General features: G+C 46.8%; 1 protein-coding gene across 1 annotated transcript in view; it reads left to right on the plus strand.

Moving 5' to 3' along the window:
- KPNA3 (karyopherin subunit alpha 3) overlaps nt 1-17,040 on the plus strand; it is a 1,475,105-nt gene that overhangs the window by 734,617 nt on the left and 723,448 nt on the right. The window contains exons 10-11 of the mRNA XM_069640670.1: nt 1,527-1,571; nt 1,655-1,786. Of these exons, the coding sequence (XP_069496771.1) occupies nt 1,527-1,571; nt 1,655-1,786 (177 nt within the window). The remainder of the gene's footprint in view (nt 1-1,526; nt 1,572-1,654; nt 1,787-17,040) is intronic.

Consider the following 17,040-nt stretch of genomic DNA (forward strand, 5'->3'; position numbering starts at 1 on the left):
CTCGCCTCTCCTGAGACTAAGCCTTGACCACTCTCCTTGCTACCTTGATTGGTTTTGCTGAACTCCTAGAGTTTCCCCTGTTAACTATAACTAGGGTGGCCTCCTAAACATCTGTCCACCGGGCCAGAGTTTAGAAATCCATTGTAACAAGAGGCAGTCCAATCCTGAACAGCCTCTGGCCACTGCATCTGCCCAGCAACACACACCTGGCATGAGTGAAGACTGGGTCCAGAAAGGCCCAGCCCCGACATCCGGCTACATACTCACAGATGACCACTTTGCCTGCAAAGTTTATCGCTTTCTCCAGCAAAGTGCTTACCATGTATGGAAATTCTGTCCACTCGAGGGCAGGAAGAATGTCAAGACAAGATGGTCAAAGGACAGGCAAAAATCTCATGACAGCCATTTTAGAGTAGAGATATGGCATTAAGTGGTAAAATGCGAAAGTGCATGAGACTACAAAACCGAAACCACTATAAGGATCTGCCTCCAGCCATACTGGACATATGCATGTAACCACAAAGCGGCTCATACAAACCTACACGGACAGTGTCTCTACCGCACTTCACTGAAGTTGATGTGTGCAGGAAAAATAAACAAAAACTTTCCAATGGAGAACAGAGTTCTCCTGCACTCATAGCCACAGGGACCCATCAGTGCCCTCAAAACAGATGAGCTTAGCAAGGTAGGTGGAGCAAAAAGGTTTATTTGCTTTCAAAAGTCAGGAAAGGTTCAAAACCGCAACAAACTGAAAGGTCTCATTGATGTTTGTGGCGGGAAAGCAGCAAAAGAAACATCTTCCCTAAAACCGGTCATAGTAATTCTGCAGACTGAACTGTTTTGGTCTCATGAGCGTATCCCAAGCTGCCTGCTGTAAATAGGAGGAAGTGGAGGGGGACGAGAGGAAAGAGAAACCAAAGACAACGCACAGGTATTTTCATATGTTCAGATTTTATAATTTTGTTGGCGGGGTGCATAGGTGGTCTTGAAGAATAAACAAAGGTGCCTAATGTGTGAATGGTTTTTACAAAGCATGTATACACTCGGATAAAAATCAAAGACTTTTTCGACTGATGGAATTTTGTGTATAACTAACAGCAGCACATTCTACATGTTCTGATTGTAAGTCCAGAGTATTACCTTGTTTTTTAGCTTTATCTTGGGTGTCAACAGGGGCATTCCTACTTACTCAGATTCTAGGATTGCCCCCGTTGACACCCAAGATAAAGCTAAAAAACAAGGTGTAATACTCAGGATTTAACGCTAAATGACCGACATTGAACAGCATGCGATTGTAAAACTGCTCAGTCTGCAGAAATATTACTGATGAGGAGCAGTTTCTGTATGCTGCTTGGGTAACACACTTCTGTTGATTGTGAAGTGAGTGATTCAAATTGCCAAATTAACTGTTCAGTGTTTAATGAAAATGTTTAGCTGCACATTGGCACTTTATTTGGTTTGGTTGAAGCATAATATTGATCAGTTTTGCCTGCGTTTGGTTTATGCTGTCTTTTTCTTTTTTGCAGATTTTGCCTGCTTTGTGTGTGCTCATATATCACACAGACATAAATGTAAGTATGAAGACATCTAATTTAATTAACAATTTGTTTTAGAGGCAATTTTGACATGTTTTTTACCGAATGTTCCCTTTCAGATTCTTGTGGACACTGTATGGGCCTTGTCCTACCTAACAGATGGAGGGAATGAACAAATACAGATGGTTATTGATTCGGGAGTAGTGCCATTTTTAGTCCCTCTTCTGAGTCATCAGGAGGTCAAAGTACAGGTAAGGTTACTTTTTATCGTTTCCCTTTGATATGTTTTACACCGCGCACCACTACCACGCAGGGTCAGTCTCGAGGCGATTAAAAAATGGGTCTTGCTGAAAAGCCATTGTACACACCCAAGTAATGTTGACCTTTTCCATTGTTAAAAGAAAGTATTAAATCACTAGGCAGTTGCAACCCAATTTTAACCTGCTCTACAAATCAGTGTTTGGAGCTCTTCTCGCATAACCACCTTTGGATCCTGAGCAATGACTTATCCAAGCCATTGATGCTATTAGACTGTCATACGTTTTGTTATTTCGGGCACGATGGAGCATACCGCCGGGGGCGGTAGGATAGCTCAAGGGCAACGCGTTTGACTTGGAAGCAAGGCAGCGCAGGGCAACACTGGTTCGAACCCCTGGTCCCGCGGTTAGAGACTGGTCTCCAGTAATTGACCTTTTACAGAAGATTAATTGTTTGTTCAAATGTTCAGAATGGTATTATAATGACTTTTGTTGCTCATTGATGTTCATCGTTAAATAGAATGCTGACCACATGGCTTCACACTCTTCTCAGGGTTTTTTTTCAAAGTCTTTCTTAACCAGATATTCATAACAAGCTCATCAATCCCTGCGCTCATTGCAAAGAAATACAACTGTAGCATAACAATGTCGTATGCTTTCACACATTTACCTACTCTGCATGCTATCCTCTTCGCCTCTTGAAATGCATAGAACTCTCCCCCCCAACCCCCAACCCCCCCCCCTCCCCAACCCCCCCTCCCTCCTCCCTCCAAATAGCAGCTTCTTTTATAATTTTGTATTTGGTGGTTTTGGTCTAATATAGACCTTACACCAAAATGCATCACACAATTAAACGTATTATACACATTTATAATTCATTTAAAAGAAAATGTCATAAATTATTCCAATACCATCTTTTTTTTAAACCGTAATAACATTACATATGCATTTCATTAAAGGAATAGTGCGCTCAGAAATATTGTCCCGTGGTTTCGGGCATGTGTTGATCGATCGTGCAAACCTTTCCTATGCACCTTACTGTAGTTTTCCTCTTTTGTACACATGCGAAATCAGGCAGCAGCGCGCGGCCATCTTGTGATCTTATCCGTTGCCGTATCGCCCAAGCAGGACTGCTTTGGCGGCACCAATTCATATGCCCCGCAACTGATGCTGAGATCACCAAACCTAGTGATATTCTCCACCTATCTCCAGGACGTTACTGGGCAGCGTAGCCAAACACGCCCAGTCATCACCTACATGACTCGTAAAAATGGTACTTTTTAAAAATAAAAATTGACAGAGGATAGATTTCAAAATACAAATTGGATGCTTTATTTGGACACTTCATAAAAACATTCTTGAACAAAAAAAACGATGGTAATAATTTGTACCGGGAAGTGAACTGTTCCACGAGCTCTGCTTTAGGTGGACACGGCATGTTGGCAATGTTTTGTGGCAATGTATGTGTGCTCAGAACAAAATCGTGTGCAATTCCGTGACTATGAATCTCCAAGACAGTCATAATCTTTCACAAAATCGAATTCCATTTCCTCATATTGGCTTGACCACCCATTTTTTGCTTCTTTTCCTAAAGGCCGTTGTGTAGCGAAGCATCCCAAAGTTTCCTGCAGTCCTCGATTGTTCATGGCCTACATTCTCGTTATGCGCTAATACCGCTTGTAATGTCCTATATTTCATCCTGTCTATGCCGAAATGCAATCTCTTTAGCCTGTACTTTAGGCACATATTGTGGAACACCTCCAAATATCCTGTGTGACAGAATTCTGTGAGTCCCTTCAAATCTCTTGATACTTTTATCAAACACAATCTTCTCAAGGGCTTTGTGTTGAGATGAAGATGGAATCAACCAATTCTTCCGTTCCTGCTTCGGCGACAAAGGGCAATGTGCACATTGGTGGAAATGTTGGTTTTCTGTCCAAGAGTGAACGTGACTCCCATTTTTCTAGTCGAATTTCCATAGACCCATCATAAGTTTTGGAGCTCCACCAAAGATGGTTGCTGAAAGACTGGGACCACTGTAAAATAATTTCAGAACCTTTTTTTTTTCCCCCTGCAGCTGATATTTTTTTATTGATGGGTTTGGCAACGTGCCATACATCGAATTGATGGTGAATATTTGGCAACTGCTCTCATATTGTCTTGGCTATTGAAATGTGTGTCCGTGGCTATGAGGTCGATTTGCATTCCCCTTGATTGGAGATCTTCCAGTGATTTTATAAAACCACGTTTCTCCATGGCCACTGAGGATTTACATTCGGACACTGTCATGATGCCTACCCCCGGGCATCCGGATCAAGCCCATCAGCCCCGGGAGCAGGCATCCAGACATTTCCAAAAACCCCAGCAGCCCCAGCTAGGGGCTGTCTGGGTTCGGTCCTGACGCCGTAGGCACCAGGCTCATAATAAAAATCAGTCCTGGCGCCATAGGCGCCAGGCTCATAGACATTACTTACCTCATGCAGACCATGCTGCAAATAAATCCAAGCCAACGTGAGGCCTGGATGGGACTATTTTACTACAGGGACTATTTTTTACTCGGGTGTGGTCCTGGGGAACTTCTTTCCTGGGACTACTTTGGAGGCTATTTAAACCACGCCCGAACAGCAGCACATGCTACGTGGTGTTCTGCATCCAGCAGCGTGACTCTCACCGTGCCTGCAGCCAGCATCCAGTCTTCTGCCACGCCCGCCTCGAATCCGGAGCTCCTAGAATAAAGAGGAAGAAAAGGACAAGGTTAGAAAACAAACTTATTTCAAATTCCTCACCTGATTCCGGATCCATTTTATCTCCCAACCTGGAAAGTACATCAGTCCTGCACGCGTCGCTTCGCCAGCTCCAGCACGGCGCCATACTCACCAGTTCTCACAGCATCTTTCGATCCGGCACTGTCCATCATTTCTTCGCCGTACTCCGGCACCTAGGGGCACAAGAATAACAAGGTGAGCCAAGGGAATCAACAAATACCTCTTACCACCATAGACTTACCTGATTTACCACCGGCGGTGGTATTCTCCATATCTTCATATGCCGCATCTGTAAAGAGGGAGAAACACATGCAATAGTTACCGGACAGCGTTGGGTAACAGACTCTTACCTGAACGCCACCAGCAGCTACGAGACCTTCTTCTCACGAACTCAGTTGCAACTTAAGGAAGGGGACAAGAGTGAACATCTGGCACATTGAACTCTTCGAACTTGATACTTACCAATCCCGCCTGGGACTTCAGAGTCAATGCTTACCGGAACTCTCCCAACGCCTTGAAACCAGTGAAGTAACTGGTATCTACGCAGGATGGAGAGCTCATCTTTTACAAACATAAGGTGAGGTTACTAAGGGGATATTGGAGGCGATTAGTGGGGGAGAGCGAGAACAGTTGGGAGGCCATCACTAAAACCCACAGGTGGCTAATCCCCGTCTCCACTTGCAGGAAAATACTTCTTCGGGTCCAGCAGACAAGACTAGGCGGGCCAGTCCAGACAGTCATCTCTGCACTACGCATCACGTTGTCTGAGACTGCAGCTGTCCGGGTCCGATCCACACCCCTGTGGGGTCCAGGTGAGCGTAACGGACACCTGCACGAACACCAAACTCACAATTTATTTTGTTTCCATGTCCTGAAAGTGGTATGTGCAGTACTGTGATGAAAATCTCGGGCTGTCTCACTGTCCATCGCCAGCTAGCCTGAACCGTTTTATGGAGAATGTACTTTGAATAGACAATTGTTCAATTTTCCATGCTTCACTAATGGCAGGGAATAGATATTGACTTTGATATTTGTAGTACTGCATTTTAGAAATGAAATGGAGTCCCAGAAAGCAACAGAAATTGGGACAACTTTATGAAACTAGAGCCACTGAAAAGTAAGCAGCTGCACACAGTAGATTCCCAGCTGGCAGTTTCCCCAGCATCGGTTGTGCGGTCAATGAACATTTTTCATGGAGCATTTCACAGGTGGCATGTATTTTGAGGTTACTGCCTTGTGATAAACGAGTCACATTCACCAATGGCTTCCCACATACTGCCCCTCTCACTGAATGCACACATTTCAGCATCATTATAATCTCCAAACTGCTGCCAAATACTATGTATTTGGTCTCCTTTATTAGACTATCATCTGGCATTAGTTTCTGACCGAATTGTGCTTGACATATCAGCCAAACTGGACATACTCTAGTCGAGATCTTGGTCTAGTTCTTTGGTCAATCGTATTGATGCTTCAGTCTGTTATTTCAGCATCTGTTACTTGAACATGAATCAGAGAACACATCAATGTCGATTGCTTTGTGGTTGGCCCTTTTTTGGCGGGTGTCTATTGTGTCAAGTGGTCTGCGACTAATTCAAAAGCATCTTCATTACATTGTTTCATCTTCATCTGGTGGAGCAGTCGCGTTGTAGCAATGGTCCAACAACCCTTTGCTTGTTTCGCCGGTCACATTAAATTCATTTTCTGGCCATTGGGCAAAAGCATCTGAGGTCTGCTTATTGATTTGAACACGCTGCGCCTCAAATAGTTCCTCCATGGTGAAATCAGTTTGGCAAGCAGTATCTCTGATTTCTGTAGCTGTCTCTGTCTGCATACTTTGTACACCATCAGTCAACTAGAAGACAGGTTGGAAAAAGATGTTCAATGTTAATCCAACATACAGTATTTGTCAATTTACATTTTAAAAAAAGCATGTTATGAAGGCACCAGCACAATACACTGTTTAAAAATGAAATTGTTTGAAAATGACCTAATCTTTATTGCTTTTCTTTGAAACCTTCTTTGCTGTAACGACAGCAACAACTAGCTGGTCCACTACATCCCTAGAAAAGAGTATCCATTCAAAATAACTCTTTCGTATTAGAAATCAAATTATTCAATCACACACATGGCTTACACAGATACAATCACACACTGTGTACGTCATTCAGTCAACATTTCGATTTCCACCTGATTGATGGTTAGTTTACTAGATCAAAGATGACTGTGCAAAGCACACTGATTGAAATGTTGCACTCAAGCTATTTGCAAAAACTGCTCGTTTATAATAATGTCATTGTGTAATAGTATCAGATCTAGGACCAACTTTCTTTCATCGGCGGGAACTGTCAGTACGCATACCTCTGGGTCTGGATCAACTACGAGGGATGAAGTAATTGTAGTCGAAACTTCAGCATCTCCCTGTAACAGTACTTTTAGTATGGATGAAAACATTGAAATTGAACACACTCAATGTGACACAGACAATGGTATATATCAGTAAACCATGAATGAAATTGTGTGAACGTCACGATACATAAATATGATCAAATTATCTCAAATTCCATGCATAAAACATTTCCGGAACTGAATCGCTAAATAATACTACCTGATATGTGCTCGAAGTTTTTGACACCATGCAAGACATGGATGCAGAATCTTGCTCCTTCATATTCAGTGCATATAGTCATGGACTTGTAAAGGAAACATTTGAGTTGATTTAGAAATGCTAATCTTAAAAATTGGCATGTAAAGAGACAGATTACTAAAAGATTATGCTTAGTTCTAAGGGCACTATAGCATAGTTAGCTGTGCCTGTAAATAGTTTTCTATGATGCTCCTATAACCAAGGATAGATGTTTAGCTAAATGGGGTTTAGTTATACAGCAATACAATCTTGTAAATATGAAAAGTATTGTAAAGAACATTTACACCTAAATCACCAATCCATCCATTTAGTTATCTGTTCACTAACTCAAGGTCTACAGCTAAATCAAGAACTGTGACTCACCTGAGGCGGCCTGTGCATGAAGAGTCGGAATTGCATTTGGGAGCAATTTACGAGACCTTCTGAGTCGATGCTTCTTTGTATACTTGGATTGGTCGTACATATTCGTGGCAAAGTGAAGGCTGCACACGCGGTATTGATCACCCCTCGTGTCCTCCAAGACTTTATGGGCTCTACTTTCAAGCTCATCCGGCGTAAATCCGCAATATCTGACCCATTCTCTTATTTGATCTATATTCCTCAGGAATACATGCATTGTAGTGCCTTTAGATTTGTTATGGGTCTTAGAAGGGCAACCGAAAACCGTACATGCAGGCATTGTTGGAAATTCTGTATAAAAAAGTGAACAATAGTCAAAAATTACTTTGCATAAAAGCGTGAGAAAGAATAATACCATACATTTTTTCTATGCAAGCTATGTTTTGGTCACCGAAGCAAAACCAGTGTAGCGTAGCTGGCTATATTATAGGATAACTTTCATAAACCATTCATTGATGTGACGAAAATCGGAACATGTTACTCGTCCCTTGAATGTACTATCGAGCATCAAAAGGAAACATGCTTATAGACACAGTCCACGAAGGATGCAATTCGATCCCAATTGACACTGATGACAATTGATATATATCGATAACAAATTAAAATGAAGTCAGTGGCAATGAGATGAATGAACATAACACTAATGTGTACGTTTATTCGAAATAGATCGAAATTTAGAGATGAAGGAGATATGATTAGGTGACATTCCCTTACCTTGACCAACAAACTGATTCAGCAAGCAGGGTTGTTGGTGGCAGGAGAACAGGGAGATGTTCACAGGTAGCACGACGACGAGCTGAATCACAGTGGTCATAGAAGTTCTCAGGTAGCACATTCACGAGTAGACTTGGAGTGCTCAAAGATGTTTTCATGAAAAATATCAAGTGGTTTATAAAGAATTTGAAAAGAGGGTGTGTATGTGAATGAATGACGTGCATATGGTGTGGTCTTTTTGTGGATAGCATTGGAGCGGCCTCCTTCATTGGAGCCTGCCAGCAGACACGGGGTCGGAGGAGGGAATGTGAACATTGACCCCTGCGCGTAAGATACCTTTGAAGTGTACATGGTGTTTGGCACCTTGGCCGGAACCACCCCTGCCAGCCCCCTTTGGCAGCGCACATCCACTGGTGCCAACTGCCTTTTGATAATGGCAGGGGGATGGATGGGTTAGAGGCATGCAGGAAAGGGCCGGAAACACTGCTGAATGGAGACACACTTGATTCAGTGAAAAACAAACAACCATTGATAAAAGTTCTCTTGTGTTTTTTATTTTGTTTGTGATTTTGATGGCACAAATGTACTACACATTAAAAACTTCTGGTTGCAGCACAGTGTGGGAAAATCCCCTGTACTGACCGCTGTCACTGGGGAAAGTTTCTCTAATGGCACCAACGACGGATGCGGGTATTACTTGTCGAACGCGGTGTCCAAGCCTCCCATGAAGCCACCATGTAAACGAACGATAGGCCACCAGCCTGTACCACCTGTGAAAGGGAAAGATACAAACGGTTTTTAAATGAACAAGATAAGTGTATTTCTCCAGCATTGGATCTTTCATGGATTCACATGCTTAGAATATTCCCCGTCAGACCGGGACCCCTCGGTACACATATACAGCCTTTTTCAAAGGAAAACTTTCGACACTTTTGTGTCCTATCTACGTCCTTCTAGGACCTGCCTACGCATGCTCCGCAGGCCGTGCTAGTATAAGAGGCCCGCCCCCGCGGCTCCCCTTCAGATTTCAACCGTCTCCAAAGTAGTGGGATCTCCTTGTTTTGTCCTACTGTTTTGTACTAGGTTGCGTCATTGGATTTCGAGTAATAATGTCCTCTGTGTCAGGTAAAGCGCTGTTCCGTCCATGCGCGACATGCGACTTAAAAAAGGTTTACGAGGGGGACGGACATATGGACTGCATATATTGCCTCCACCCTCACCATTCGGCGGATACCTGCGACATATGCAAGGGGTTTTCTCAAAAAACCCTCAAAGACCGGAACCGACGCCTGGTGGCATGGCTGAATGATGGAGCGGGGGCATACCCCCCCCTCGGAGGTGGGCTCCACACAGTCGGCGAAAACATCGCGCCGAGCGGCCTCGTCGGAACCGCCGGTGAAGAAATCTAGACCGTCGGAAAAAGAGTCGTCTGGAAGTCACTCCACTAGAGACTCCTCGGCAAAGAAATCATCCTCATCAAAAAAGCATGAGAAGGAAAGGAAATCCTCCTCTGGCGATCATCACAGATCGACCACGAGTCGAGAGTCGAGTAAAAGCGGGCACAGTGTGGAGAAGGCGGGACCGCCAAAACCACCTGCGAAGTCTTCGTCGACGGCGGTCCAGTCATCGACCGCCTCCCTACCACTTGCACAGGGGGCATCCACCGTCCCGTCGACAATGGCGTCGACGAGGGCCTCGTCGACAGGGATCCCACAGGAGGCCTGGAGGCCTGAAGTCTTTGACCCGACCCCCCTGGAGCCTTTGCTACAAGAACAAGCTATGTTGCTGTCCTCTGAGGACGAGAACGAGAGAGTTGCTGGCCCAGCAGACCTAGGGCTGCGAGCGGCTGATAAGTCGTCGACGAGGGCCTCCGTTACACCGGTATCTGCCCCTCTCCTCAATCCTCAATCGGTTTTGTCGTTGGATATTCTGTCCACGCTTCAGTCCTTGTTGCAGTCGTTGGACCAGCGACTACCCCAGGCAAGCCTGCCACAGTCACTCGTCGACGAGCCGGGCCCGTCCCGTCAACCGACGCACCCACGCACGCCAATCTCAACACTGGCACAGGAGGAAGGTGAGCTGCCAGATTCGGAGTCCGACAGGGGGGCCATGTCGGATATCTCATTATCCCCCTCCAGGGATCCTACCTGGGAGTCAGAGGCGGAGTTGGAAAACCCCAGAAGCCCAGCTCACCCGTCCCCTCCGGACGACATCGCGTCATTCCATTCTATGATGGAGAAGGCATGCAAAGAATTTGGTCTGTCCCAAGAAGAACAGAAAAAGGATTGTTTTTTGTTCGACCACATGGGCAAGAGAAGGAGGTTGGTGTACTCGATACCAATACTGGACCATGTATGGAAAGAGGGGTTGCAGACAATGAGACACCCATTCTCAGAACCAGCAGTGAAAGGACGCCTAGAAAAAAAGTTTAAGGCTCCAGAGTCTACCTCCAAGTGTTTATCCTCCCAACCAACACCGGACTCGGTGGTGTCGGCGGCAGCAGCGAGGAAGGCAAAGGCACAGCACAAGTGCACGACGACTCCTGAGAACGAGGCGAGACGCCAAGATGCCTTTGGCAAGAAAGTGCTCTCCGTGGGAGCGACCACAGTAAAGGCCGCAAACTCTCTGGCAATTGTGGCCAGATACGATAGGGAGATGTGGCACAGATTAGCTCCGCTGCTTGATCATCTTCCAGAAGAACAGAGGAAGGCGGCGATGCTACTGGTCCGAGAGGGTGAGGAAGCCTCAAATCATGCAATAAACATCGCGGTGGATCTCGCCGAGTCAGGCTTCATGCAAGTCAACAATGGGGTCGTATTGCGTCGACAGTCATGGCTTAAGTGTACCTACTTCAGGCCAGAGGTGCAATACAAGGTCTTTGTAACGCTCACCTGATTCCCACGGAGGCGCGGGTCTTGGCAGGAAGCTGTCTGTGACTCGAAAAGTGATGTGCAGGACTCTATTGGCTTCTGGGGTCGAACCTCTTCGCACTGTGTGTCGGACTCGAAGAGTGAGGTTTCTGCAGGTGAAAGAATATGGGGGTTAATGGTCTGGGTAGTTGAATGTCCCTCTCTCCCTTTCTCTTCCCAGCTTTTTCGTAGAGCCCCCAGGTCAACGTGCTCACCTTATATAGGTGAATGCTGGGCTCCATCTGCGTCTGGTGCAGGGTGCCGTTGCCAGTTCCTTCACTGGTGAAACATAGGCCTCTTGAATTCAGAGGATGGTTACCGTCGTCTGCACGAGCGGTGAGTTTCTGGACACCTTTTGTCTTTATAGTCTTTAAATGCGTGGCACGTTTATATGCAGACTCTATATAATGCTTTTCCCTTATGTATTGCAGGGCTCTTGAGATGGAAGATGAAGTAAAGCGCCTGGAAGTTTGTAAATATGGCAAGCACTCTAATTGTCTCTTTCCTTGCAGCTCAGTTCGTGTTAAAGAGACGCCGAAGTATTTGCAGGCGTTTTATTGCGACGAGCGGGATGGACGTAAGTAAATACCTGCTTAATGTCTTTTCTTTTGCCTTTCAGATGTTAGTTTGCAGCGCCGGAGTCCGCGGAATGCCAGTAAGTTGTTAACGATGCTTTGTCTTTACAGGCGGCGATGCAGAACGAAGAAATCCGGAATCCACAGCGTGCCGGTAAGTATGGCAATGCTTTTGCCTTTGCAGGTGGAGATGCGGCGTGACGAAGCGGCCGCAGCCGATGGATCAGGTGAGTAAGTACTGCGTGTAAAGTTCGCCTTGCTAACCTGTTTCTGTTCTTTGCAGGTGCTGATGATGTCTGGATACTGAAATGGTAAGTAGGATTCTTGCAGGTCCAGGATCAGAAGAAGAAAAGCCGGAGCAGACTCGGTGAGCGTTCTGCTGCAGATGCAGAATAACGCGAAGCATGCTTCATCTATCGGTTGTGGTTTAAATAGCCTTGGAGTGATGAGGCGTCTTCTTCCACGGCCCCGCCTAGGTAAGAAAAGAGTTCGTTTCCAGAAGAGTTCCAGTGCTGTATCCAGGGAGTGGAGCTGCCCCACCCAGGTAAGAAAGTAGTTCCTGTTCTTAGATAGCTTCTAAGTGGCTGGTAAGTAAGCAGCATGGTCTGCTGCAGGTAAGTCCACCCAAGCATCCTCACACCTATTATGAGCCCGGCGCTTCCAGTGCCGGGACCAATGGTTTTGATGAGCCTGGTGCCACCGGCGCCAGGACAAGGTCCAAAAGGTCCCAGTGGGGACCGGCTGGTGCCTAGGATTAGGGTTAGGGGCCCGCTTCCAAGGACGTTGGGCTGGTCCTGGCTCCTTGGAAGCAGTGATCATGACAGTCTTAGATATGCCCTTTGAGGGAGACCTTCTTTTCGGCGAGAAGGTGGACGAGGCCCTAAAAGGGATGAAAGAAGATTCGGACACGGCACGTTCATTGGGTCCCCTCTAGAGTGGCAGAAGTTACAAGTCTTTTCGTCCCTTTTAGAGGGGCTTCAGGTAATTCAAGATTCTCTTCTGGAGACAGATCCTTTGCCAGATCGGCTTACCCCTCCCAGGGATACCGACGTGCCTCACAATCGGCTAACCGTCGACGAAACTTCCAGTCTTCCAGAAAACGACCATCATACCCATCGTCGTCGAGAGACAAGCAAAATAAAGATCAGCAGTGACATACCACGCACGGTTCTGGGGGGAAGCGTCTCAGCATATGTCGACAAATGGGAAAGGATAACGACGCACCAATGGGTGTTAGACACCATAAGAAACGGACACTCTCTGCAATTCAAACACAACCCTCCGCAAATTCCACCTGCGTTCACCGCTCAGTCCCATATGAAGGTACTGCAACAAGAGGTTACACTCATGTTAGCGAAGGGCGTGATAGAATTGGTTCCAACATCAGAGGTCAAGGAGTCTACTCAAGATACTTCGTCGTAAAAAAGCCGAGCAGCAAGTGATCCGCGCAGTTCAAAAGGGAGATTTCCTGGCGTCCCTGGATTTACAGGACGCGTATTTCCATATTCCAATGTGTCGGAAACACAGGAAATTCCTACGTTTCGTAATAGGGCGAACTCACTACCAATTCACGGTTCTTCCTTTCGGGCTCAAGACCTCCCCCAGAACGTTCACAAAATGCCTGGCTCCAGTGGCTGCCTGGCTAAGGAAGCAAAGCCACCATGTATACCCATACCTCGACTGGCTGGTAAAGGGATCCTCCCCAGAGTCGACCAACACAAGTCTGCAAGCCACCAGGCAGCTTCTACAACGACTAGGATTCGCCATAAACTTCGAGAAATCCTCTCTGCGGCCATCGAGAACGCTGGTATTCTTGGGGGCACAGTTCGAGACTCAGTTAGGGCTGGTGAAACCTTCCCTCGACAGGACCTCAAGACTCATTCAACAAGCGGCCCGGCTACGGCGAAACACCAGGATCTCAGTGAGAAAGTATGTTTCGGTCCTGGGGGCCATGGCATCCTGCATCCATCTGGTGAGAAACTGTCGACTATTCATGAGGCCAGTCCAAGAATTCCTCGCGGACCGATGGACACAGGCTCAGGGATCGTGGTCGGACAGGATAACCGTCGACGACGACAAGCTACGTCGGACCCTCCAGTGGTGGCAGAGTTCCCACAATCTGAGCAACAGTGTGCCCCTACAGGAGCCGGAGTTTCAGAGCACCATAGTTACGGATGCGTCCCTAACCGGATGGGGAGCGCACATGGGTGCTCTCCAAACGCAAGGTCGCTGGTCTCCAATGGAGTCACTCCTACACATAAACGTACTGGAACTCAGAGCGGTACGATGGGCTTTGAAGGCGTTCCTACCACACATCAAGAGTTCGCGAGTGCGAATACTGACCGACAATACAACAGCCATGTTTTATCTGAGGAAACAAGGAGGGACACGATCGAGGACTCTTTCCATAGAAGCCCAGAAAACATGGCATTGGGCATCGAAACACGAAATTTCCCTCGTGGCTCATCACCTTCCAGGAGTGAGGAACAGCCAAGCCGACTCCCTCAGCAGAAGCATGGCCCAGATACACGAGTGGGAAGTGGACACGGGTCACTTGAGGAAAGTGTTCGAGAAATGGGGTCACCCCCCTCTGGACGCCTTCGCGACCAAAGACAACAAGAAATGCGAGCAATTTGCAAGCAGATGGCCCCAAGAGGGATTGGTGGGGGAGGCGTTCTCCTTCCCATGGACGGACATGTTCCTCTATGCTTTCCCCCCCGTTTCCCCTCATACGGAAAACAATACAGTGGATACGCAGATACAATTGCCGGGTGATTCTAGTGACACCATACTGGCCGAGGCAACCGTGGTTCTCAGACCTCCATCTATCGCTGGAACATCCTATAGCGTTTCCGAAAGTCCCGTACCTTCTATCCTGGGACAGAGGCACGGTGTGTCATCACAACCCGGAGAGTCTCAACCTTACGTCCTGGCTCCTGACTTCTCGGAGTTCGGCGCCTTAGACATTTCAGAGGATTGCCAAAAAATTCTACAGGCGGCTAGAGCCCCTTCTACTAACAAATCTTACTCCTATAAGTGGCGGAGATTCTGTGAATGGTGTAGAGGACAACGGGGCCTACAACCATTGTTGGTGACGCCGGAACAAGTTCTACCTTACCTGCTCCTCTTGGCAGAAAAGGGATTGTCCCCCTCGTCGATAAAGGTACACCTGGCAGCCATCTCGAGGTTCACAAGGAAGAGGCAGTCGTCTCCTCTATTCAGTGACAGACTGGTAAAACACTTCATGCGGGGTTTATTTCGAGCCTTTCCCCCGGTGAAATGTTTCCCCCGACGTGGAGCCTCAACAGTGTTGGCAGGCTTGATGAAACCGCCTTTCGAGCCTATGGCCACGTCCGACATAAAATTCATTTCGTGGAAATTGGCATTCCTGATAGCTATCACATCAGCCAGACGTATCTCGGAACTACAAGCGCTGGTCATGGACCCGCCCTACCTAAGATTCTTTAAGGACAAGGTAGTCCTGGCAACTAACCCTATGTTCGTCCCGAAGGTTCCGACGGTATACCACAAACACTCATCCGTGGTTCTGCCTACTTTCTTCGCCACTCCATCGTCGACAGCAGAAAAATCTCTTCATACCCTGGACGTTAAGAGGGCCCTGAAATTCTACCTACATCGTACACAAGACATCAGGGCTACTCGGCAACTGTTCGTCGCATATGGTCCGTCGACGAGAGGAAAAGCAATCTCTAAACAGGGACTGGCTAGATGGGTCTCGTCGACGATTGCTTTTTGTCACTCTAAGGCCGGAAGGCCACTGCAAGGACATCCTAGAGCTCATTCTACAAGGTTGATGTCCTCCTCAACAGCGTTATGGGCTGGGATTCCGCTGACGGACATATGCCAAGCGGCGGCATGGTCAGTGCCCCACACGTTTACCCGCCACTACTGCCTTGCCAGGCAGCATGCAGACGAGGTGCAGATGGGAAGAGCTGTCCTGCGCCATTTGTTTCAGTAAGGTAAGCTCTTCCCTGTGGAGATTCGGTTATCTACCCTCTTAAGGGCGATATACTTTGTGGGCAATGTTATGACTTAACTTATCCCTACGGGAGATTTGCATTGTGTAGTAGGGTGAGGATATATATTGTTACATTACATTCTCACCGCCGTCTCAAGCGTTACTGCTATACAATCTATTCTAAGCATGTGAATCCATGAAAGATCCAATGCTGGAGAAGGGAATAGTTTCTTACCAGTAACTCCATTTCTCCAGCATTGGTATCTTTCATGGATTCACATGCGCCCGCCAACCTCCCCGTATGTAATGTATGTGATAAATTTAACCCTTCCTACTTTGGAGGGGCCGAAATCTGAAGGGGAGCCGCGGGGGCGGGCCTCTTATACTATCACGGCCTGCGGAGCATGCGTAGGCGGGTCCTAGAAGGACGTAGATAGGACACAAAAGTGTCGAAAGTTTTCCTTTGAAAAAGGCTATATATGTGTACCGAGGGGTCCCGGTCTGACGACGGGGAATAGCATGTGAATCCATGAAAGATACCAATGCTGGAGAAATGGAGTTACAGGTAAGAAACTATTCCCTAAACCTTAGTTGCCAATGACTATTCTTGTATTCAATGGCATTGTTGCCAGTACAAATGCTACCTAGACACTGTACAATATTGAACGACTATGCATTACATTACGGACACAGAGAAATATTGCTTCATGGATGAACATGAAATTAACATAAGGAGACCACTATGATTCCCCAAATTGAGAGTGATGTATAGAATTGCAAGACTACATTAGTTTGGCATTGATGGATCAATGTTACGACAATATAGGAGACAACCATGAAATGTTAGTGGCCTTAGTGACATCACAACTAGAGTACACTTACTCGTTACTTGGATTGTGAGGGCGAACTGTTGCTCGAAGTTCATGCTTAAGCACCATCCTAATCCTCAACACGGTCCGTGTGAGGCAGGCTGCCCTGTTGTCTGGCAGCTCGGTAACGCATTGTGGCTGTGTCACGCCTTCCGATATGTAGGACAAGCATCCAGAGTTTTCTCGGCAGCAGTAGTTCTCCTCCTCGGTTGGCATTAGCGCGCACCGATTGCAGGTACACCAGGTGGAAACGCCGTCCATGCGACTAGGCCCAGGCTCTTGATCTGTTGAATCATCCTCCCAACTGTCATCCGAAGCCCCATCGTTTGCGCATCTTTCTCTTTCGAGTAATTCTGCCTTGGAATACTCCGGCTCGTACTGGTATGGCTAT

Source organism: Ambystoma mexicanum, chromosome 7q, assembly GCF_040938575.1.
Source record: "Ambystoma mexicanum isolate Mex_15411 chromosome 7q, UKY_AmexF1_1, whole genome shotgun sequence".
NCBI classification, from domain to species: Eukaryota; Metazoa; Chordata; class Amphibia; order Caudata; family Ambystomatidae; genus Ambystoma; species Ambystoma mexicanum.